This window comes from Cyanistes caeruleus, chromosome 1 (genome assembly GCF_971803275.1).
Source record: "Cyanistes caeruleus chromosome 1, bCyaCae1.hap1.1, whole genome shotgun sequence".
Lineage (NCBI taxonomy): Eukaryota > Metazoa > Chordata > Aves > Passeriformes > Paridae > Cyanistes > Cyanistes caeruleus.
In genome coordinates this window covers 125,763,004-125,786,084 of record NC_141701.1, presented here as the reverse complement: position 1 = coordinate 125,786,084, position 23,081 = coordinate 125,763,004, and the positions used below count along the sequence as shown (strand labels likewise).

Sequence of the window (23,081 nt, the reverse complement as noted above, 5' to 3'; positions counted from 1 at the left end):
GTGATGTTTACAGAGATGTCTTTCAGCTTTGGCCAGCATGTCTCGATAGTAGCTTCCAGAAGCATTTTTGTATAACTCAGTTGTTACATTAGAGTTTGTTAATGCTTTTTCATTTTATGTTGTTAGTCATTTTTGAAGCAGAGAATGTTCAGTCCCCTTGATAAGGGGCTATAGATATATATAGATTATATGCAGATTATATGAATTTATTGGAGAAATATAATGGAGAAGTTAAAGCATGTAAAAAATCATCAGCTGTCATTTAGTACCTACCAAGATACATTTATAGCCTAATAATTGAGCACTTAAAAATTAAATTTGTGCTTCTTAGTTGTTGGGGTTTTTTTCCATTAAATAGTACTAAGAAATAGAGCTATTAATTCCTTTTTGTTGTCCAGAGCACCTTTTGTTCTCATGTAACTATTGTAAGAAGAACACATTTTATTTCCTAGTATAAAGAACACAAACATGAATAAGGTTTGTTTCTTAAAACTTAGTAAATATATAGTGTAAATATGGTGAGAGTTTAACCATAAATATTTAAAATTATATTCATTATAATATGCATTTCTAGGCTATGAAATATTAGTAGTAGTATTACCAGTATATGTAAGGTAGAACTTTTTGTTTTAAATTTAGAATTCATAAAAATAATTATTATGTTGCTACATAAGTAGAAAATGTTATTGTGATTTCCATATATGTGTTTATATATGCACAGATGTAATTATTATAATTGAAAGACAAATTTCCCTTAGAAATTATCTTATTTATGACAGTGTCAGATTTGAGAACTAGAGTGCCCTCTCACTCTGGAGTGGAAATTAGGACTTGTCCCATATGGGCACAGTACAGTCCTGTTAAAAGTGTTTTTCATCTCTTTCTCAGTTGATGTTGCAGGTTTGTGATATCTAAGCATTTATAGGTGCAGTCAAATGTTCATAAACCTGAACCTTTAGGGACTCAAATTCTTGAAATATTTTCCTCTACTTTCTTCAAGGAGAGCCAGCTGAACTTGTAAAACAATGGTTGGGTTTCGAGCACCACCTGCCCTGAAGAGGATCCCAACTGTAGTGGCAGTCAGCCAAAGGGACCACTCAGTGGAATGGTTGCCTCCTGAAAAGGAGAGGAACAGATGGAAGATTTGAAATCTGGCATGAAATTCCACTTCTGTACTAAGCATTAAATGAAATTTGACTGTAAGGGCTCTTGCGATGGTACATTTATCTGTATAATCAGAATTAGCAACAAGGAAATAGAAAATACAGAACACTGACAAGCATTTCAAAAAAACTTTAAAGTTCTTGTAGCAGTGTGAGTTAAAGGAAAGAGTTTGTGATAAACATGCAGCTGCTTGTAGCTTCTTAAAGAGGAGCTTTAGTGTAAAAGTCGTTCTGCTGGTCTTGCATTGCCACCTAGAGCTCAGCAGTTTGTACTGCTCGGAAAGGAAACACTGCAGCATTGCTCTTTTCACAGAACAAAGTGGGGTGGGGAGCTGCTTCCAGTTAATTGATGTCATGTTTGCTTGCATTGTAATGGTTAGTCCCTTCTTAGCCTGCATTTTATAGTGTACCAGATCAGCAGAGATTGTGCTGTAGGACTTTGGTGGGCTTTGACAGTAAGAATTAATGGCAATGCGCATTAAAAGGTACAACTGTCAGATATCCAGTGGTCCCAAAGGGGGCATTTTCTTGATGGCTGCTTTAGAATTCTTCATGAAGCAAATGTCAAACTTGTCAAGGCTGTCACTGTGAAAATGATCCATGTAGCAAGGGTCTCCTTTTCTTGGGAAACAAACAGCTGTCTTATCACTGCAGAGCTGTGGTAACAAAAAAACTGTCACTTATCACAATAAATTTATATTTGCTTCTAATATCCATTGGTAAAAAACCATTCCATTTGTACTTTACTTTTGCACCACTGTTCATTACAAGGGTTGTCAGTAATACCACTGAAGAAGATAACATAGGCTTTGGAATAAAAATAACTTTTGAATTTTACTGCTGGGTACTTTCCTTTTGGTGATTTAACAGAGAGACTATCTTAGCTCCCAGTTTTTCCCTGACACTCATTTTCTTCCAAATGTGGCCTGTGACTTTGGAAGCTTTTGCATACACAAAAGAAAGCTCTAATGTTTAATAAATTCCTTTTTTTTCCATGATGTATTTTTTAAGACTATTAAAAGTATTTTTATCTTCTTCCAACTGGTGTTTTCCTAGCTAGATTTTGTGAGGCAAGAGATGAAATGCCAGCTGGGCATCCTTAATAGTCTGTTAGTCATATTACAAGTCCTTTGGGTTAAGATACTCTAGAAAGTGTTGGTGTCAGAATTTGGTCTTCAGTGCTTTTGAGATGCTATTTCTGGATCATGTACCAGCAGAGACATGCCTTTAGTCATTCCTCCTTATACCAGGACATTTTTGTGTTTTGCATACTTCCTTATTATTCAGGTGATTCTTTACATAATCCTGTCATATATAGCTGTTTATTAAGTTTAGAGTATTGGTTGAAGTTGGCAAAATATGCAACATTGTAATGCAACTCTAGATATTACAGCTGTGGTGCAATGAACAGAATGGGAATTGATGCATGTCCTAGTACAGTTAATTAATGTGTGATCTGTTCTATTTGTAGAAGAGTGTCAGATTTCCTGTAGAGTTAAGAATTGTCTAATTCACTGTCATTTTCCAGATTTCACGTCATTAACTAATGGAGAAAATTCTCAGACACATTGAAGGAATTTTGTTGGAGGGAGTAAAAAGAGAAAGGGATACTCAACCCCCTATTTCTGGGCTTTTTGTTTTGTTTTGTTTTGTTTAATTTTTAATTTTCTCATTCTAAAATTTGTCTATTCAAATATCCAGGGAATATTCTGGAATATTTACCACAAAATTAACTTTCTGTGTTTGACCCGTTATTCTTTGGTCAGAGAATAATGTGGTTGACCTTAAATATGCTTTCAAAGGAGATAAAATTGTATCACAGTCCTTCTCAACTTTAGAAATAGAAATAGAAATTTCAAACTTTAGAAATAGAATTTAAAAGTCAGACTCTTACCTTTAGTTTTTGTCACCTAAGGCTACCTAAATATCGAAGTATTCTCATTAACTTCAGCAAAGCTGTTGAGTGCTTAATACTTTAATAAATCAAATGCTTAATTATGTGGCAGATTTTAGGGTCTCATTTCTAAATTCCTGGCCCCATTCTGTTGCTGACTCCTAAATGCTCAGCTACCAAGCATAGTCCAAGCACTGTGAAAGAAGAGGTGTCCATAGGACATTTGGAAACATCTGTAGAGCACCCAAAGGACCTTTTAATCCAATACCTTGTTTCCATCAGAGAAAGGGTGGGATGCCAGTGCAAAGGCTGTAGGAAAACTAATGTGGAAGTTCCATCTCTCCATCAGTGTCATCAGGATGCAGATGAGGTCATTGGTGGCTTAAGGAGCTCCTGAGCTGGCATTTCAGTTCAGTGTTGGGTTTAGCAGCACTTTGTAATGCTCTTTGTACTTTTTCTTATCCCTGTTGGTTTTGTAAATCTGTAATAGCATAAATTCATTTATTTCAATATTAAAATAATCTTAGGGCTGTTAAGTGCACTTTTTCAGTAGGAGTAGTACAGTCTTCAGGGATTCACCTCCCTTGGCTATTCCAAGTTACCAGATCTGTGCAAAGGCATCTTTTTGGTGAGTGTATTCACTATATGATATTTGAGTCTATGGTTGTCTGTAGTCACAAAAAATACTGTGACAAGTTTGATTTTTGGCATCCAATGGCAAGAACTACTTTAAAAGTTCATCGTGTGACAAATGCTAGGAAAAGCTACTTTGATTTTAGGATTTTTAGAACAGAAAACCCTAGATGTTAGAGTCACAGGTGGCTGGAAGAAAAAGAAATAATAATATAAAAAGGAGATGTGAGGTATTAATGAAAAAAACATGAACTGAATTTCTCTGGGCAGAAACCAGAATTCAGGATTTTGTCTGCTGTGTAGCTGCTGGTAGCAAAAACTTTACAAACTGCCATCATGGACTGGTTTTTAACAGATAAAATGAAAATAAAAGGTTTTCCTTTGCTATTCATCAGAGTCAAAAGCATTATAATGATAATGATGGGTAGTAATTACTAAAACAACTAAATATATTTAATCTGCTCTCTGTTTTGCATAATTTATTGATAATTAGGCTATATAGGCTGTGTAGATGAAAATTCAAACATTATTAATGACATTAGAAACTCCAGCCATTTCAGTATTCTGTGTGCAATCATCAGGCTGTCTCTTGGGCTACTAAAAAAAAGATAAAGCATTTCATAGAAATCTTGCATTGTCAGCAAAGCTGAAATAATAGTGAGTCTTCACATCTTGTAAATTACCAGTTCTCTAAATTGCCAGTTCAGATCTCCCCCAAGCATACTGGCAGTAATAGAAGACTCCTTATAATTTGTAGAGGTTTATGTCCCAAATTATTCTGACACTGTCACTTCTTTTCTGGCAGAAAGCCGCATGACTGCCAAAACTGGTGGTTCATACTTTCCACTGTACCCCAAAAATCCTTTCTGCCATCTTGTTTGTGCTGGCACTGTTGTTCATGGAGCAGTGCTCAGGCCTGGGAGCTGATCTGGCTCAAGGCATGTCTAACAAAGAAGAGTTTTCTCCCCTTGATAATTCATGTTATGAGAAAGATCAAACATCGTTACTCTGAGCTTTGCACAGCAAACACCTGTGTTCAGAGATACCAAACTTCTGTTTCTAAATGAGGTGTGTTTCTGTTCTTGGAAAACAAGATGGAGTGAAATCCCTTGTACAAAATTAAGATGTTTTATGTGGAGCATGGTTCAATGCAATGCTAGTCAGAAAGATTTTGTGCATAAAAACACATTAATAACAATAATTAAAAAAAATCAGCCAGGCATCTGGATGACTTGTGCAATGGAATCTGCCCACATAAGTCAGGTTTATGCTCTGGTGGTAGATTCTACCTGTTTGACTATGTTTTACTTAGTTGAACCAACAGGAAATAAACAAAGGAAAAGTATTAGTTTTGAAAAATATCCCAAAGTTGATGCTTCCATCTGGAGTATTCAACCCAGGCAAATCCTGGAGCTGCCATTACCATCAGCCATTGTTTCTGCAGCTCAGAATACACTGATCACTGCAGCTGCTGCTGTAACTTGGGAATTCTGCCAGAGTGCAAGCATGACCTTTTGAGCACAGAATTAAATACTGCAAATTTACACAAAGCCAGAAGATTCTCTTTAAAAAACTCTCATTATTGGATAAAAACTTTTGGCATCAAAAAACTCAGGAAGCCAATATTCAGTATTGAGCCTAATGTGCTTTAACCCTCTTGTAGTCCTCAGGTGAAGGTCTGGCTCTGTTGTCTCCAAAATTTCTGCATGCTTCATCTATTAGGAGAGGAAGCCCTAAGTAATATGTGAAGAGTTCTGGGAAAGAATGATAGTGTAGGGTTTATATTCCTGAATGAGAGCACAAGTCAGGACATCAGAATAATGTCAAGTTTTGTGCTAGGGAGGTGGATTAGTTGGCGCTGAGGTCAGGTGGGATACAACTGCCGTGGGTAGGGACCTTGCAGACATTGCAGAAACACACAGATTTGCTGCTCTTTTATTAACATGTTCTTCATTAAATAACCTGGCTGTTTTTCCATAGTAGCCAAAAGTTTCTGTGAGTGTTTTTTTTATTCCACAGGATTCTTTTGTCACCTGTAAGCAGTAGGCTTGGTAGCACCTTACTCCTTTGTTGTTTGCTATTCTGCCCTGTGTGTTTTCATATAAAGTTTGATCTCTGTATGCATACTATACATTGCACACTCTTTAATACATTCTACCCTTCTAATTTCAATGACTCTTCAGTGTTTGGTTTCACACACATGCACAGACATGTTTTCTCACCTAAATGAAAGGAGCCACAGGGAGCACTGCATATTTAAAAGGTAACTGAAGAGATGACGGTCCAGAGAGAGAAGAGAAGAGTAAAAGCTTTTAGTGGTCAGTTATGTAAATATTTCTCAATGTCTAGGCTGTCCCCAGAAGGGGGAGGATTCAGAGGTGTGATGGCTTGGGGTATCTGTTACTTTAATAGAACAATTTGCTTTTCCATTTTATTGCAGTTGGGCATAACATATTACAAAATCACATTTTTAAATGAGATTTTCTACTGCTGTCCTATTTTGTGCTGCCCTTGTAATCTTCCTATATATTTTCTACCTCTAAATACTACAGTTATCCTTACAGAGCATGCTTTGATGGTGAAAGGGCTAGGATGCAAAAGGATAAAGTTATTTTCCCACAAGAATGAAAATGTTCTTTCAAATCAGGAAAATACACCTCAGGTTACTGGGTCCCACCTAAATGCCCCTGGTGTTTCCTTTCTCTTAACTGTTAGCTTGTGATGAGTAATGTTACAGCAGCCAGGATGCTTCTCCATTCCAAAATGTCTGTTCATGTCTTTTTTGTGTTATTGGAATGTGGAAGAGTCTCTGTAAATTGAATTAAAATGCAGACTAGAAAACTGGTCATACTTTGAAATTGTGATAAGGACTGTTCATGATGTGATGAATTGAAAGTTGCCTTATAAAACAGTTTTCTTACTCTTCCATAATTTATACTTTGGAGGTCACAATTTTGTACTGGACACAAAATAGTATCCACTCTGATGGAAACAGGCATTATGATGTCACTTCATTTTTTCAGTGAGATCCAGAGGAGCCCAAAGTGAATTATGAGCCTTACTCTTGGAGCTGAAGCTGTAGAATATTGTAAGCATGCTGCTGCCTGACATGCTCATGTTTCCTATTTTAGACCTGACTGATCTTCAGATAACATATGGTGGTACAAGTAATTGGAAAATTGGCAGACCTGTCAAGAAAATATGCTAGATGGGACAAAAATATGATGCTGCAGCACATAAAGTGTCTCTGAAGTTAAATTTATTGTCTTTTATCAAATGGTGAAGTAAACATATCTGGTCACAAAAAAATGAAACATTTTTCAATGGCAGATGCTTTTCAAAAGTAATTTTTAGTACAGTGATGAAAGTTCTTGTATTCAAAAGTAATTTAGGGAGAACCTCTGGTCAAGAACAAAGGAAAAGTGTGTAATATTGTCTGCTCTAGGCATTTGAATATGTTGTCATCCGTGTGTGATTTAATAATTTCTTTATGTAACTATCCAGTAAAATGGTCAGTAAAATATTTCCTCTTTAAATTATTGTTCTGCTATAAATGTATCCAATTAGTCTTGTTTAAATTTCTTATCATTTTTATTTAAACTCTTGAGCAAAATCAATCACTTGAATAAATTACTTTTTGCTTATTTTTATGCTTACTAGCCAGGCAAAGACAGCAGAAGACTGTACAGAATTCCATACATCTGCATAAGCAGAAAAATACTTTTCAATAAATTGATTAATGTTCAGGTGTTCATTTTCTTTTACAGGAAGATGAAAATGAAGCTGAAGCAGAAAATCCATCTCAGGAGCTGAATTTGGAACAGAAAAAATCAAAAAAATAGGAGATTGCTGTCTTGTTTGAAATATTTGCAAGTTGTGTAACAGTGGTTATAGTTTCTCATTGTAAAATTAACAAAAAAAGTTCTCAATAAAGTCATTGAAAATTAAATTCATGGTGCACTGGGGAATTAATTAAGTAGCTCCTGGTGATATTCTTGATTGCATTAAAAGCTGAATTATCAGAACTGAATACTTACCAATAAAATTCTGAAAGCTTTTTGAACACATTATGGAAAGCTGATGGGTTATTCATCACTTGTAGCATTTACTAAGCAAATAGGGCAATTTTATGTTTTACTCTGCAAAGCAGTGTTATCCTTAAAGGATAGTTATAACTCAGACATATTTTGGTATTTCTGAGCAAGAGCTTTGATTCTTAAAAGTTAGATAAATATGTTCTGCTAAAGGAGTTCTGAAATTTCTTCTGATCAGTGATTAAAATAAATGTTTCTGAGGAGTAGATAGAGGCAAGAATTTTTTGATATATATGGTACATTTTCAGAAATAATTAGTTTTACATTTGTATTGTGATTTTTAATCGGTTTCTTGCTGCATTATACTTCTCTTTCTGTAAACCTTTTCCATCTTCATGTGATCATTGTCTTTTAATGATTGTCAACCTTTTGTCTTGATTAGGCCATCTTCCCCAGGTTTAATTCCCTCATGCCAATCTTTCCATTCTAACAAAATAAAAGAACTTCTTTCTGTGTCTTTAGACCTTTAAGTGAGTAATAAATATCTAAACTTTTCTTCCTATAGTCCTAATTTTGTTTTCCAATTTACCTTTGCTTTTTAGCCTGTTCAGGTCACTACATGGGAAAGTACAAGAAACTCAGAGGTAGATTTATAGCCTGATAGTTTCACAGATTGCAATGAAAAAACAAAAAATCTCACTGATTCTCTTTTGGGTTTAAAACAACACTCACTGAAGTCTCTTCAATGAAGTTTATCTTGTTCTAGAGAAATAAATAATCTCCAGCTGAAAAAATTCACTTCTTTTCCCACTCTTCTGTACTTTTACTGTTACATTTTGCATTGAGTGTTAAATTGGATTGTAAATAGTATCCATCCCAGATTTTATCCTCTCTGTGTAAATTGTATTTTCAGATATTTTAAAAACAATGTGTCTGTGCTTAATAACTTTCATGAATTCTTTTCTGGTTTTTGAGGTTCAAATGTGTGTAGCTCATGAACAAATTTCAATCACAATTACTCTACAGGAGTTTAATAACACTAGATCTCATTTTAACGAATGCAGCTATCATGTAAATTAACAAATAAGATAAATTCAGCATTGGTCCATTTGGTGCAAATCAAGCACTGTAGCCATCTCAGAGAGGAGAGGGAATATGATTTTCTCTTCACTGCAGTGGAAGAGACACATTTAGGAAAAGCAGAAGCAGATTTTACCATGCAGGACTTTAGGGACTGTTCTCTGTGCAGCATCGTGAAGGATCACAGGGGAGGTGAAAACAAAGGGAATGCTTTTCATTTTTTCTGGCTAACCCAGAAAACCATACTTCTCAGAGCTTAGTTCTCATCAGGATCTGAAGAAGGGCAGGGTGTCCAGTGGAACAGGCTGAAAGGCTTCTGAACTTTGAAGGACAGAACTAGTAACGTAAAAGTGAAAAAGGTAAGAGAGTGAAGTTTTACATGGAGGTTACACAAAGGAAGTGTAATGATATGGGGAGTTCCTGACTGAGATGATTTGGCCTGGACATGCCTTGGCCTTTCAGCCTGCACTTGATGCACTTGATGTTTGGGTTTAGCCTGCCTGAAATTAACAGGTAGGGCCTCAGTTGGGCAAAATATTTGTATCTTTCTATAATCTTCCTTTCAGTACATGGCAGCATGTTTGTCCTTTTGCTGTGAGCTCAGGACTGTACAGGTGTGTGAGAAGGGATGTTATTTGCTGTTCAGGTTTTGCATGAAAATGCATTACTTTTACTTTGCATGAAAATACATACATTACTTGGCTCTCAAACACCTGAGTGAGAAAATCAGTTCAGACATTGAAATATACCATTTGCTTCCATTTGATGCATAACTCTGATGAGCTTTAAAAGAGTATTTCCATATATTTTCTAAGAAATTTAATGTGAAAGTATTACTACATAAACCATACTTTTAGCTAACTCCAAAGTACGTCACTAGAAGTCTACAGTTGTTAACAAGCCTCTTGATTAAGTTATTTACTTCAAAATTAAAACATAGGAATTTAGACTTTTTCACTGAAAAACACTAAGCCAGTACTGTTACCATGATCAGCTGGGGTGGAGATTGAGACAAATGTGGCTGAATTGAATAGCAGTCCTACCTTCATCCCTGCCAGAAAAGTGTAGGAAACTGATTTTAATAACTTGTTTGTAGACATGTTTGCTTAACAGAGGGGGGAAGTGTTTAAGTGATAGAGATCAAATGGATCAGATAAAGGCTATACCAAATAGGTTGGTTCATTTAGTTTGATTCTGTTCTAGTTAAAATTTGAAGCTGAATTGATTTTTTCGTGTATGCTTGAGTTTTCAAAGTACCTGTGTGAATTACGTTTTCATCATATATTTTTTTTCCTCAGTGTCCAGACTATTTTTTGATACAACACACTGGGTAAAGCAGATGGCTGCAGCACTGCTAAATGACTCTGACATGGTGCTTCTGAGTGTTACTCTTCAGCAGAACTAAGATGTAAACGTGATGCAACGTATTGTGACTTTTATTAAAGGTGTGTCCGTGCTGCAGTCAAACAGAAGCCAGTTTGGATACTGAAAACATCCTAGGTCCTGCAGAATGAAGTTCAAAGTTTATCTGAATAAGCTCAAAGCCCGGCTTAGAAATGGGAAGAGCAAAACTTTAGACAGCTTTAATTCAGCTGATTGCAGTCACTTTTGTGGAGCAGTATATTCTTTGTATGTAAATACACACAGACACCCCTCTGTACATGTGCCCAAGCAGCCAGTTATAATGTCCTTTTTATTTCTTTTCCCCTCTATTCTATTATTTAATACTAAGAGTTACATGCTGTTCTGAAAGTCTAGATGGAGAGTACTTATTTCCCACTGCATCCCTCTCATGCATGACAGTGATGATGCTCCCCAGTTGGGAATTGCAGTTTTCTGGATTGCATTAGTGATAGCTATTTTAGGGTGGCTTAGGGGATAATTATGTTTTCTGTGCTTGAGGATAAACTGTCATTTTCCTCATATTAAAACAAATTCACTGCTTTTGTGCAGTTAATGATGGATTTGGATTGCTGTTGGGTTTTTGTTCAGTCCTCCATGTTTGCTCTTTTCCTTCCTGTGGAGCAGTGAGCTATAGAGAATTTTTTTGACTCCAACACTGTTTTCTATTACAGAGAATCACTTCATCCTCAAAGAAGAGCAAATTTCTCTATTACCGTAATTTTTGTTCTTAAAAAAGAATGTCTAAGCTTTCCAATCCTTCATGGGGGGTATCAAAAATTTGAGGTGTGGAAATTCTTGTCAATCACTTAGAGTAATATTTCTGATTTATGAGTGTGGCTTATGTTGTATTGTAGATATATGTGCAATAGTTTGAATCTCTTTAGTACATTACCTAATTGTTGTTGTCATGTAAGGATTCTTACTCTGAATGCTGTATTGCTACATTAAACATAGGGCTCCAAATGATTGGCATGAGCTAAAAAATCAAAGCTGCTTTTGAAACAGATGCTGTTTCAAAAACTTTCCTGTTTGTTGCTTCACTGGTATTGAAATACTTGGATCTAAAATGTTGTGCAGTCATAACGGTTCTGGACAAAAACAAATATATCTTGGTATTTTAATCCCATTGTATGTGTAACTTCTTATGACTTAATGAGAATCCAAAGTATTTTGTTTTTTTCTTAATGATACATTGAAATGTATTGGTACACTGAACATTTGGTGCTCATTTAGGATCTCTCTCCTGAACAGCACAAATAGTAGTGCTTTATGTGCACAAAGTATCACATACAGTGGCTAATCCTAATACAATATTCATTTTCTGCTCATTAGAAACCATTTCTATACATGTAAATTAAGAAAACTATTTAACGTGATTATTCCCTCTCAGGAGCTTCAATATTTGCACAGTAGGAATTTTTGAAGGGAGAAAACCATGCTGACAGAGAAGTATCTCACTTCAGTGCTTCTTCTTGTTGGAGTCCCATAAGCAGGCTACCTCTTGGTTGGTTGCTCTGCATCACACTGCAGAAACTAACTCTCCCTGACATTAGGCTGGATAGGTTTTACACTGGTTTTACTCTGAAAAGTGAAGATTGATTAGAAACTGACTCTATTTCACGTGACATAATGAAAACAAATTTTACAATAAGCAAACAACTTCTGTCACCTATCTAGGGCTATAGTGCGAAATCATAGCAGGTAATAAATGTTTCCCCACCGTGAATTCAGTGTGGATTCTGCAGTGATGTTATCTGGGGAAGGAAGTGCAGTGCTGAAGGCAACAGCATGAAAATGCATGCAGCTATGGCATAATTCTGATTTGTTTGGAAGAACTATTAATTTCCTTGTTAGAAGCCAAGTAAGAGCAACCCTTTAAAACTGTTGAACCATGAAAGCCATTTCCTTAAGGGTTTTAAATTTGGGAACAGAGTCATGAAATTTATAGCTTTGATGAGATATTCTTTGCCTGCAGTCAGAATGAGAGCTAGATCATTGGTTTCCCAGCATGACACCTATGTATTCTTGTGTGCAGTAGATATCATTAGACTCATAATAACACAGCTATCATCACATTAACGTCTGAAAGGTTCAGTTTTGATGCTTGGTTTAAGTCTCATTTATACCTACAGCATACAAAGCAGCTGAATAAAAGCAAAAGCTGTATCTTACCTATATTGTGCTACTGTTATGCACTTTAACCAAAAATACAGTAATTTTATGCCTGATCAAATTTTTATTTTATTTTTCTTGCCAAGTCATGTTGTTTTGAAAGAGCTGCAGTGATGAACTAATAGCCTGCCATGAATTCAGTAGCAGATAATGGTACAGTGAGACCACTTTTTTTCTGGTTCATGCCAGTAAGGACAGTAGGGAACATCATATACATATTGGCTTAATAATTGTAATTTTCAGTATATTATTGAAAATTTATGTACTATGTCTGCCATCTTATGGTAGAAGAGGAGTGTGTCAGAATAATCTGGTAGCACCTTATTTCTTGTGTTCTTTTAGGTAAAGCAGTGCAGACTGTCATGTTCTAGCAAGGTACCAGCAGCTGGAAGTCACACAAAGAAGGAAATACAACTGAAAAAAAATTCAGTTTTCACTGCTCTGCTACATATTCTGTAAGTTTCTATTGGAAAAATAAAGTATATCACTTTAAAGCATAAAGTTGTGCAGGTTTTACAGTGAGTATCATACCATTTGTATCAAATGAAAATTACACAGAGAGATGCCAAGAGAAATCATCTTTTGTTCTGCACTGTGACTGAACAATTGGAAAGAGTTTGGGAGAAACATCTTTATTCTCATAATGGATAGAAGAAGTCTGGAGAAGCACCAGTGTAACAGGTCTAATAACTTGTGGCAAATTACTTACTACTTTGATCTGAAAAGTTTTCCCCAGATCAGTGTCAGAACTTTCATTTCTGTACATGGGAGGGAAACCTGCGGGAGTTCTGGCAAGAGATAGTCTGCAGATCAGGGCTGTAACACTGAGTTAAAAGCAGCCAATTCCAATGGCTTGGAAAGAATAAAATACAAAGACAACTTGAATCATCAAAAGTTGGGAAGGCTACATGAGACAACATTCTGCAAGAGCTTAAAATCCTTGTGGAATAAGAAATACTAATTAGCAGCTGAAGATGTGGGATTTATAAAAGATAAAGTATAGCAATAATGTTACTCAGAAGAAATTAGATGTTTTCATTTTAGTTAACATGCTATTTCTTAGTATTTATTTTAAGGATCGCTGTTTCAGTTACCAATATCTGAATATTTTTGACTCAACTCCAAACTCCTGTTTTAACATCTTACTGTGAAAGATGTGTTATGAAATACCCTTTTCTTCTTAAATATTTTAGGGAGCGGTTGAATTTTTAATGTCTTTATATCTTCATACATCAAACTGTTTCAAATATTGAATCAGCTGCAGTATTAAATGGTTGGCCCTGAAAAGGATTGCAATATTCATTCTTAGTTACTAGCTTAATGCCAAGTGGTTAGGTGAAAAATGCCTTTTTCAGCCCACATTTGTTCAATGAAAGTATTTTGACTCTTTTTTGAATCCAGGCATAGTGTAGATAATACATGGCATTGCTAAACCCACCCTTTAAGCTGCATCGCTCATGTTGTGGAATTGTCTTCCATTGCTAAGTAGCTTGCCCATGTAAATCTGTGTGCAATCACACCATTGATTCCCACTTTTAGAATCTGGAGACAAAACAAAACTGAGTCTACCTTTTCTTCCTTGTAGATAAAACCTTTTTTAGACCAGCCAAGGGAATTGTCATCTTTCAGAGAAGCAGGGTGAGGCAGCTGCCAGCAGGATAGGACAGCAGCGCAGAGAAAAGATTCCTGTTCCCCAAAGCTTTGGTTTTTTTCATCACAGAACACAACAACCTGAAAAGGCAGGCTGAAGAAGTGATACAGCTTGGATCATGTTCTTTTAGCACATCCCTACATATTCAACTGTAATTTTTTGGCCTTTGTTAAGAGAGAATAGAAGACTGCATTGCTGAATGCCTAAGTTATTTAGTAGGCCACTGTGTTGGGTTTGCATGGCCAAGCTTTGGTGGTGGGGGGACTACAGGGGTGGCTTCTGTGAAAAGCTGCCAGAAGCTGCTTCTGTGTAAGACAGAGCCAATCCCTGGCAACTCCAAAGATGGATATGCTGCTGGTCAAAGTAGGGCCAATTATAAATGGTGGGAAAGCCTCTGTGGTAAGAGACTTAAGAAGGAGGAAAAAAAAATAAAAATATTTCACAGTTGTAATTGCAGCCAGAGAAGAGCAGGGTGAGAATATGTGAGAAGAACAGCCCTGCAGACACCCAGGTCAGTGCAGAAGGAGGGGCAGGAGGTGCTCCAGGTGCCAGAGCTGGGATTTCTCTGCAGCCCATGGTGAGAGAGGCAGCTGTGTCCCTGCAGCCCAGGGAGAGCCACGGGCATGTGGAGATCCATCTGTAGCCTGTGGAGGCATCCCCTCAGAGTGGGTGGATGCTTGACAGGAGGCTGTGACCCTGTGAGAGACCTGTGGACAGAGGAGCCCATGCTGGAGCAGCCTGACCTTGAAGGACTGCATGCCATGGAAGAGTGACCCATGGCAGAGCAGGTCACAGGGAGCTGTAGCTCGTGAGATGAGCTCACACTGGAACTGTCTCTGTGCCACCCCACGGTGCAGCAGGGGAATGACTCCTCTCCTGGAGCATCAGGACAAAGCCACAGGTGATGAACTGACCCCCGTCCCCTTGTGCCACTGGGGCAGGAGGTAGAGCTGGGAAGGAGGTGAGGGGAAGGTGTTTTTAATGTTCTATTTTACTTCTCATTATCCTGCTCTGATTTTGTTAGTAATAAATTCAATTATTATCTGTAATAGAGATAAATATCCTGTTTTGCCAATGATGGTTTGTTGAGTGATCTCTGCCATTCCTTAGCTCATGAACCCTTTGTTATATTTTCTCTCACTTGTCCAGCTGTGGAGGGCAGTGATAGAGAGGCTTTGGTGGGTGCCTGGCATCCAGCTAGAGTTAACCCACTACTGCCATGCTGGAGCAGGAATGACAGACTTCCTCTCAGTCAATATGGGCCTTGGGTCCAAGCAGTTACAAAATTTCTTCTGATCAGATCATTTCCCAGGAGAAAGTTTGCAAACACTGCTTTGCTTGTTGCTACACCCAGTAATTGACACACACTTCTATTGCCTGTTGAAAAGCTGTGCAGAATCTAAGAAAAATTCTTAGAATAATCTTCTAATTTTTTTTGTAGGTCATCCCCACACAGTTATTCATAACAAAGAAGCTTTCAGAGACAGACCAGATCTATAACTTCAGCACCACCTGTATGCAGGTACTGCTGCCTTGCAGGTGTTTTCTGAGGAGTGGGCTAGGCTGGGCTTCAGTAGCTTTGCTCTTTGCAGCCCCAGGAGTGTCTCTGGGTGGCTGTGGGCAGTAACTCCTCCTGGCTCTGCAGAGCATCGTGCCACATTGTGGCTGTGTGGTGATGCCTACTTTGTCATGCTGAACCAGGGAGTGTATGGCATGTAATGCAGCCTGCTGACCAGTGTGGTAACTCAGTGCCTCAGCCAGAGTTCAACAGTGCCTGGAGCATCAATAACTGTGGATTACCCATACAGGACTGATTTGATAGTCAAAGTCTGGCATCATCAGCAGAGAATTTGGCAGAAGTAATAGTAGTCCCTTAAACTGAACTATCAGTTTTTTTCCATTAATGACTGGCAAATAAGTCTTTAAACCCCATTTGGTCATCTCATCGTTCCATTCTCAATCTGGTCAGAATGATTAGGAAGTTATGGTTTGTTGATATGGAGATCAGACCTGTTATCTTTCCACTTTTCTTCAGGGATAGAATTCTGTGTAACATTAGACCCCAAAACTGGTTGGAGCTCAAGTAAAGGTAGAGTCTCACTAAGAAGGAAAAACACACAAAGCTCCCATTCTTGTTGGTCACTGGTATCAATTTAAATACAGATTTTTGAACACCCACACTGCTTCTGCCCTGTAGCCTGGGACTGTGCTTTTTGCAAGGATTTCCTCCTCTGGGCATGCTGCCATTGCTGAAGTCATTCAGGCTCACTTGATTTAGGTTCCTTCACTACAAAAGACAACAGTTCCATGTGTTTTCTGAGAGGACACTGAGGCTGAAATAATTTCGTACCTTCTTGCTGTCCAGTGCTTGTTAACCTTCAGAGATTAGCAGAGTTTTGCAGTAGGGCAAAACCCACCTTCTTTCAGGCATGAGGAAAGGCTGAAGATATAACCTTTTTAACAAGGAAAACAACTGCAGCTTTGCTATTTTGAAATCTCACAGGAGCAAATCAGAAGAAGAAGCTTCAAACATACTAGTAGAAATACCACTGCACCTCATGATCACAGCCCCTAAAAATGGAACAATTTGCTGTTTGCCCAAGGTGGCAGTGAAGAGCTAGAGAGTTGCAGCAATTAAATGACAGTTTTGATATCAGTGTCTTTGAAATTGTATAACTACATTTTAAAGATCTTGATTTTTTAAATACAGTTATTTTCTTAGCAGGAGCAAAGTGCCATTAGAAGTCAAGGTATAACATTTGTGAATTATACTTCACCTAGAAATTGTTTTTCCTTTGCTTTTAGGAGCACTGTTTCATCTATGGCACAAGGAAACAAACTTTTTTTTATTTGCCTCTTTTACAATGAATTCTAATTTTACATCACAGCCCAGTCTAGTATATGCACCCCCCAAATTCTGATATTCAAGCCTTTCCTGAAAATGATCAGCCGCTTTTCTAACTCTAAGTATCAATTAAATATAGTATTATTCATATATACACATAAATAAAAATCTGTATTTGTTTCCTTCAGTTTTACACTTTGTGAAGTCTCCATCCTTAGTAGAAAATGCCCTGAACAAACTGATCTCAAGCTGACCCATCTTTGAGCAGGAGGCTCAACTAGAGACCTCCTGAGCTGCTTTCCCATCTGAATTATTCTGTCATTCTGTGATAAGTATTTCATGTTTATGTACTTAGCAGCGTGAATGTGCAAATAGAGGAGGCAATAAAACACTTCCATTTTAAAGTCCAAGTATATCTGTTTTCCCTCTGGGAATGTGAGAGAAGACATCACTTTCCAGTGCAAGACTCTGAGTTTCACAGTGCATTCAGCTGCTTGGCTTTGAGCAGAATCCAGGCACTGCCCTGGGCTCTGCATGTCCAGGTGAGCTCTTGGGACTCAGACAGATACTGCCTTCTAAAATATGACTTAGAGTGCAACTTTCCTGCTTCTAAAAATTAATAGCAGATTTTATTACTCCATTTCAGAGTGTGCCAGCAATTTGGGTATTTGGGTTTATTGATTAATTTTTTTATGCCTTCAGAAATATCTGATAATGGAGATAGATTTGAGGGCTTGAGTTCAGATGTTTTTTAACTTTTTTTTTCTCCTGTCCTTAAAGTTTCAACTCAAACATATACAGGCTTAGGTGGAGCTTGTGGAGCTCAAGCTGACACAATTAAGTGTCACTAAGCTCTAGCAGTGATAAGGACTTCAAGAACTTTTTCCAGTTCTCTGTGCTTGAGTCCTGCTCTACTGACCAGCAGTTCTGTATTTTTGAGAAGTCACTGACCTCTGGACTTTATCACAAACCATACTAGCTTAAACTTGCAAGATGATACATACATGGCACTCTCTGAGATAAACCTTGGGAGGGATTAATATTTCTGAGTTTATGAACAGTTTGCAAGAGAACAGGGTTAAAGGTCTATTTTTCTTCTATTGTTCTTTTCTTGTTTTACTTTTATCAAGGTAATTACTTTTGCATCTCTTCATTTTATCTCTCACCATAGATGAAACAACTGATTAATACCAAGTAAAACAAAGGAACAAAAAGGATCAATTTATAGCAAAAAAATAGTATTTCACCTTTTGATGATCATTTATGAGAGAGTTCATCCATGATGTATATAACATGTTAATAAAGACTAAGGGTGTAGTATTTATGCAAGGAGAGCAGTGTGGCATAGGGTGGTAATCCTCCAGTGAAGCAGTAACTTCAGGAGCTCAATTTCATCAGAAGCTTTTTGACATCTTTCCCTTGGGGCAGGTCAATTGAAACTAAAAGCATTGCAAATGTCACATACTGAGGGCTGTTGAAGACAGAAGTGACATGCATTTACAAGCCTTTGCTGGCTGGCTTATCTCTGAAGCACTATTGATTACCTCATGAGGAAGAGGCTGTATATTCTTTCCCTTCTGCCAGAGTGAGGTAAGTTATGTGGGCACAGGTAATAGAAGCAGTGAATTTGGGGGAAAAGAGATCTATGGTGAAGTAAAGTACAATGGACATGCTGACGTCAAGAAAGGTGCTGTGATAAAAAAAAAGGGGAATGATCAAGCCAAGAACTCCAGTGAGGTAACCTGTGTTGGTATGGCAAGCAGCAAAGCCATTCATATGACAAATTATTATACCAGCTGTCCCGCTTTGTGTTTCTGAATTGCTCTATGCCCATATCCTTTACAGAAAGCTTATTTCCTATGTCTTTGTAAGTATATCACTATGGCAGAAGTGTGTTTTCTCATAGGCTTTACCTAGGAAACTTCTTAGTTTATTAATACAATTGTCTTTTTGGGGACATAGAACTTGGGAAAGTTTTAGTGTTCTGCTCCTACAGAGATGGTAACATAGACTTCTAATAGTAAGAAAAACTAGATATTTCATGACAACCTGTCCAGCCCATTAAAATTCCCATTAAAAATGGTTTAGACATTTATGTCATAAAATTAAGTTGTACTGTGATAGAACTCTAATCAAATTACAATTGTTTTCATTTGGCATAAAATGACATTACAAATCCTTGCTGTTTATCAACTTAACTTTGCTAATTGAAGGAAATGGTTTGTATATCCATTAGAGCATATGCAGAGCACATTTGTATTGTGAAATCAGCCTTGTTGAGATTGCTGCAGAGTAGTTAGCTGTTGAATGGCTACAGAATAATTCTTCTATATTTAGAAACTTCTTCCGTTTGTTTTCTTGTCTAAAACCTAATTTAACCTGTTCATTCAACTTTTATTTATAGCAAAGCAAGTGCATAAACCTGACAACAATTTTTTTAATGCTAATTATACAGTAAGCAAAGGGGTGCATAATTACTAAATTCAGAACATACTCTCTTTATGGTAAAGTTACATATTTTTACTATGCCTGTCCATAGGTATTCTATATAATAATAGGACTGCTGTAATAAGAAATGAACATCAAGTTGTTTGTTGCATATAGCAAATTTCCATTTAAATTCCAAATAAATTTCAAAAAGATGTGAGAACTTTGCTTGCTTGCAGTATTGGGGAAGCATTTGCAGTGTCTGTTTCTGGATGTGATTCTGATTTTTTTTTTTAAAGTTTTAATCTATAAAATTACTTCAGGCTTCTATTTTGACATTAGACATTTCTTAATTTTGCAAGTCACAACACACAAAAGAATTTTCATTCCCATGTGAGAAAATTCAGCAGAGACTGATTTTAATAGCATCAAGCATTATAACAAAACATTTTGATTTCAATGCTGCCTTGTCCCAGCAGGAAAGCTCTTATTTCTGAATTCCCCATGGACTAGCTCTTGTACTTTCTAATTGCTGTACCACTTCCCTGAAGCTTATCATCACTGAGGTCTAAGTTTCTCACAGGGAACTTGACTGGAAACAAATGCTCAAATAAAGAATATTTTCCATTAAAAACTATTAAATTATAGTCTGCATTCTCATAATGCCTGTTATCTTGTAAATATGTACACATGTGCACCTGGAACTGCAATAGGAATGCAGTCTAGTGATGCCTTCTGACTTACCACTTGGATGTTTGGTTAGTAGCAGAGCACAAAGAGCCACATTAGTCATATACAAAGTCTGTAGTCAGGTTTTGATTACTAAATGTTGAAAAGGTATGCCTGCATTTGAACCCATTCCTGGGCAATCTGTTTTTAAATGAATAACATATAAAAAATCCAAGCATTTTTTCTACATTGGTTAATGATTAATTTCTGAGCGTTTTCACATAGGATCGTGGATTTAGTACAAAATAAAAACTATTTGCATAATGGGGATGTTGTATTAAATTAGATCATGATCAGACTGTGATTGTGCCTTGAAGCCCAAGTTCTTTTATACTGAATAGCATCAAAATCACATAATGTTGAATTTTTTCTTTCATATGATAAATATACCAGGAGATTATGTGAGGCAAGAAGAAGCCAGAAATGTTTAAAAAATACTGTATATGCAAATCAAGGATAGTTTGTGAAGTGAAGGTGTGTTCTGGTTTCAGACTGGAGGCAGTCTTCTAAGCCAACATATCTGGAGTTAATACAGGATGTGCCCGGTTTAATTCAGAATTTAAATGACTACTACAGTAAGTAAAAGAAGGCTTTGATTAAGAAGATATTTTTTTACAAAGACAACATGAGGGTGCAGGTTTTTATTTCAGCAAAGAAACGTTGGATTCCATGCCAAAAGGTCTGGTAAATCAATAGATGAAATGAAAGGACTTAGTGAATTTGCTTTCATATTCTCTCTGTCATCTAAAGTCTGTCTTTTCAATACAGAAATGGTGAATCCAAGTAGTTGCAACTGCTGAAGAATTCTTTTGTCCTGACAAGGGGCTACACCTTACCACACAGCCACACTGCCTATTTATGTAACCCGTAGGTCCACTTTTGTTACATTTACTAGATAATACAAAGTGTTACTAAATCAGATCTCAAACTCATTCCCAAAAATGTTCTCTATATTATCATGCTTATTTCATGCATAAAGATAAATATTTGGTGGTTTTTTCCTGTATCTTCTCAAAGGTTGGAAAGACCAATTGATCTCCAATTGATAATAGGAGAAATCTGATGAGCTTTGTATCTGGAATAATACCATGTTAAATAACAGTATATCATGTTTGAATGATTATAAAAATTGTACTGGTAGGTGAAAAAAAAATATTTTCTGTTCATTATTCAATCTTAGCAATAAATTATTCCTTATTGAAAAATGTATAGAATTTTACTACTTAATTCCTCTTATTGGTAGAACATTGCCATCACCTTTTTCATGTTTCACTGATCTTTAAATGACATACACAGTATTAAAGAGTTTAAAGGTTATTTTCAAGGAGAGTTTTTGTATGTATTGGCTATCTTTAACAAGGAAGCATTTTCTGCTTTGAAGACTGGACTTACTCTACCTCTTTTCTTTCAGCTCTTTTACTACTAAGGAGATCATAAAATTGTCAATGTGCAATTTCAAGGAACAGCTGTAGAAATCTTCAAGTAGTTTTCATTCTTCAGCTCTGGCCATTTTGATACAAAATGCTGAATTGTGAAGCTCTTTGATGTGTGTTGAGCATGGGTATCTTTCAGCACAGTCATATCAAATCCTTCTTCTTCTGACATTGCACTGACCCGCAGTGATTTTTTTTCATCCAGCCTTTGTAATTTTGAATGGGTTTGTCTGGTCCTGTTTAAGCTTGCTTATATCTTGGTTGTAGCAGTGATTCAGACTGGCTTTGAAGAACTGATGTTTATGGATCAAATAGATAAATGCTTTAATAAATGCCTAGAATGCGCTATGCTTTCATCCTCAGTTATTTCCAGAACTCCCCAGAGTTCCTGGTTTTGCTCCTAATTTCCTTTATTCTTTTGAGTCTTCATTGGACAGCATCTAATTCATGATGCAAAAAACACTGTACCGTGTGCTCATGGTTTTATTTATATAAATATATATATATATGGATTGGTTCCTTTTCTTCCCTCAGGGAATAACTTCCAAGATATTAACCCATTGATATTTTGAGGCGTGCTGTTAACACAATTTGTTTCATTTGGCAGCTTTTTGTTCAGCTCCTGGACATGATTATAGATGCAGATAAATTATATCTCTCCCCTCATAAATACAACAATTTGCTCCATTATTATACAGACAGTCACCTCAAACAGGTGTTTAAGCATGTGGCTCATCTTACTTGCATGCATTTAACATACTGGGTTTTCTTTAACAGCTGAACCCTCAAGGAGGCTCCTGGCACCTTAGGAGATGGCTAAGACCCAGAGAAAATATATTTAGGTGATGCTTGAAGTGCTTGACCATTTGCAGGCTCCAAAACCTTGGGGGATTTAAATGTTAGGGTTAAATATGCAGGTAGTTAACTTAATTGCATTTTAAAAAATTATATTAGTTTTTACGGGGCTTTGATTTTGCACATCATCCAAATTGTCTGAGGACTCCCACCTTAACTGATCATTTGCACAGCCTTCCTAGGCTGAAGTCTTTTGAGATAACACACCTAGAAGTACGGAGAGCTGTATCTGCAAAGAGCGGTGGCACTAAGGGGTGAGGGATTACTGTGAGCAGCACTGCCAAGATCATTTCAACAGCATGAAAACTGCTGATAAACGCGGTGGAAAAAAACCTGAAGTCCCCAGTTCACGGAAGCCTGCTCGACCAGATAGGCTTGAATGGCTGCCAGAGTGTGAATCAGATGTCACTTGGGTTTGTGCTAGAGCAGACAATCTGTTTCAGCAGCACCGGAGCCTGAAAGGAGGGAATGAATCAATGGGAAGAGACTCCACACACAATGTCCTTTTCATGTTACCCGGAAAACCAGTTTTATGCCAAATTACTCTGGGATCAGGCTTGTGCCATTTACCTTATTGGAAAGCAATAGCTCCCCTTTATCAGTCAGTACAGTACTCATTTTCATTCCCATCTTTGCACTAAAGAAAGGGATAAGGTTTCTTTGAGAATAGCATTGAATTAAGTTTCATTTTGTGAGGCCATGCAACTGTTGATAAATAATTCTATTTGCCAACATTTAAATCACTTGTTTTCACGATAATG

At 36.9% G+C, this 23,081-nt stretch overlaps 1 protein-coding gene across 1 annotated transcript in view; it reads left to right on the top strand.

Moving 5' to 3' along the window:
* Positions 1-7,639, top strand: part of PHF14 (PHD finger protein 14) — a 161,587-nt gene extending 153,948 nt beyond the window's left edge. Inside the window, exon 19 of the mRNA XM_086855937.1 lies at positions 7,458-7,639. Coding sequence (XP_086712063.1) covers positions 7,458-7,532 — 75 coding nt within the window. The 3' untranslated portion in view covers positions 7,533-7,639. The remainder of the gene's footprint in view (positions 1-7,457) is intronic.
* The last annotated feature ends 15,442 nt before the right edge of the window (positions 7,640-23,081 follow it).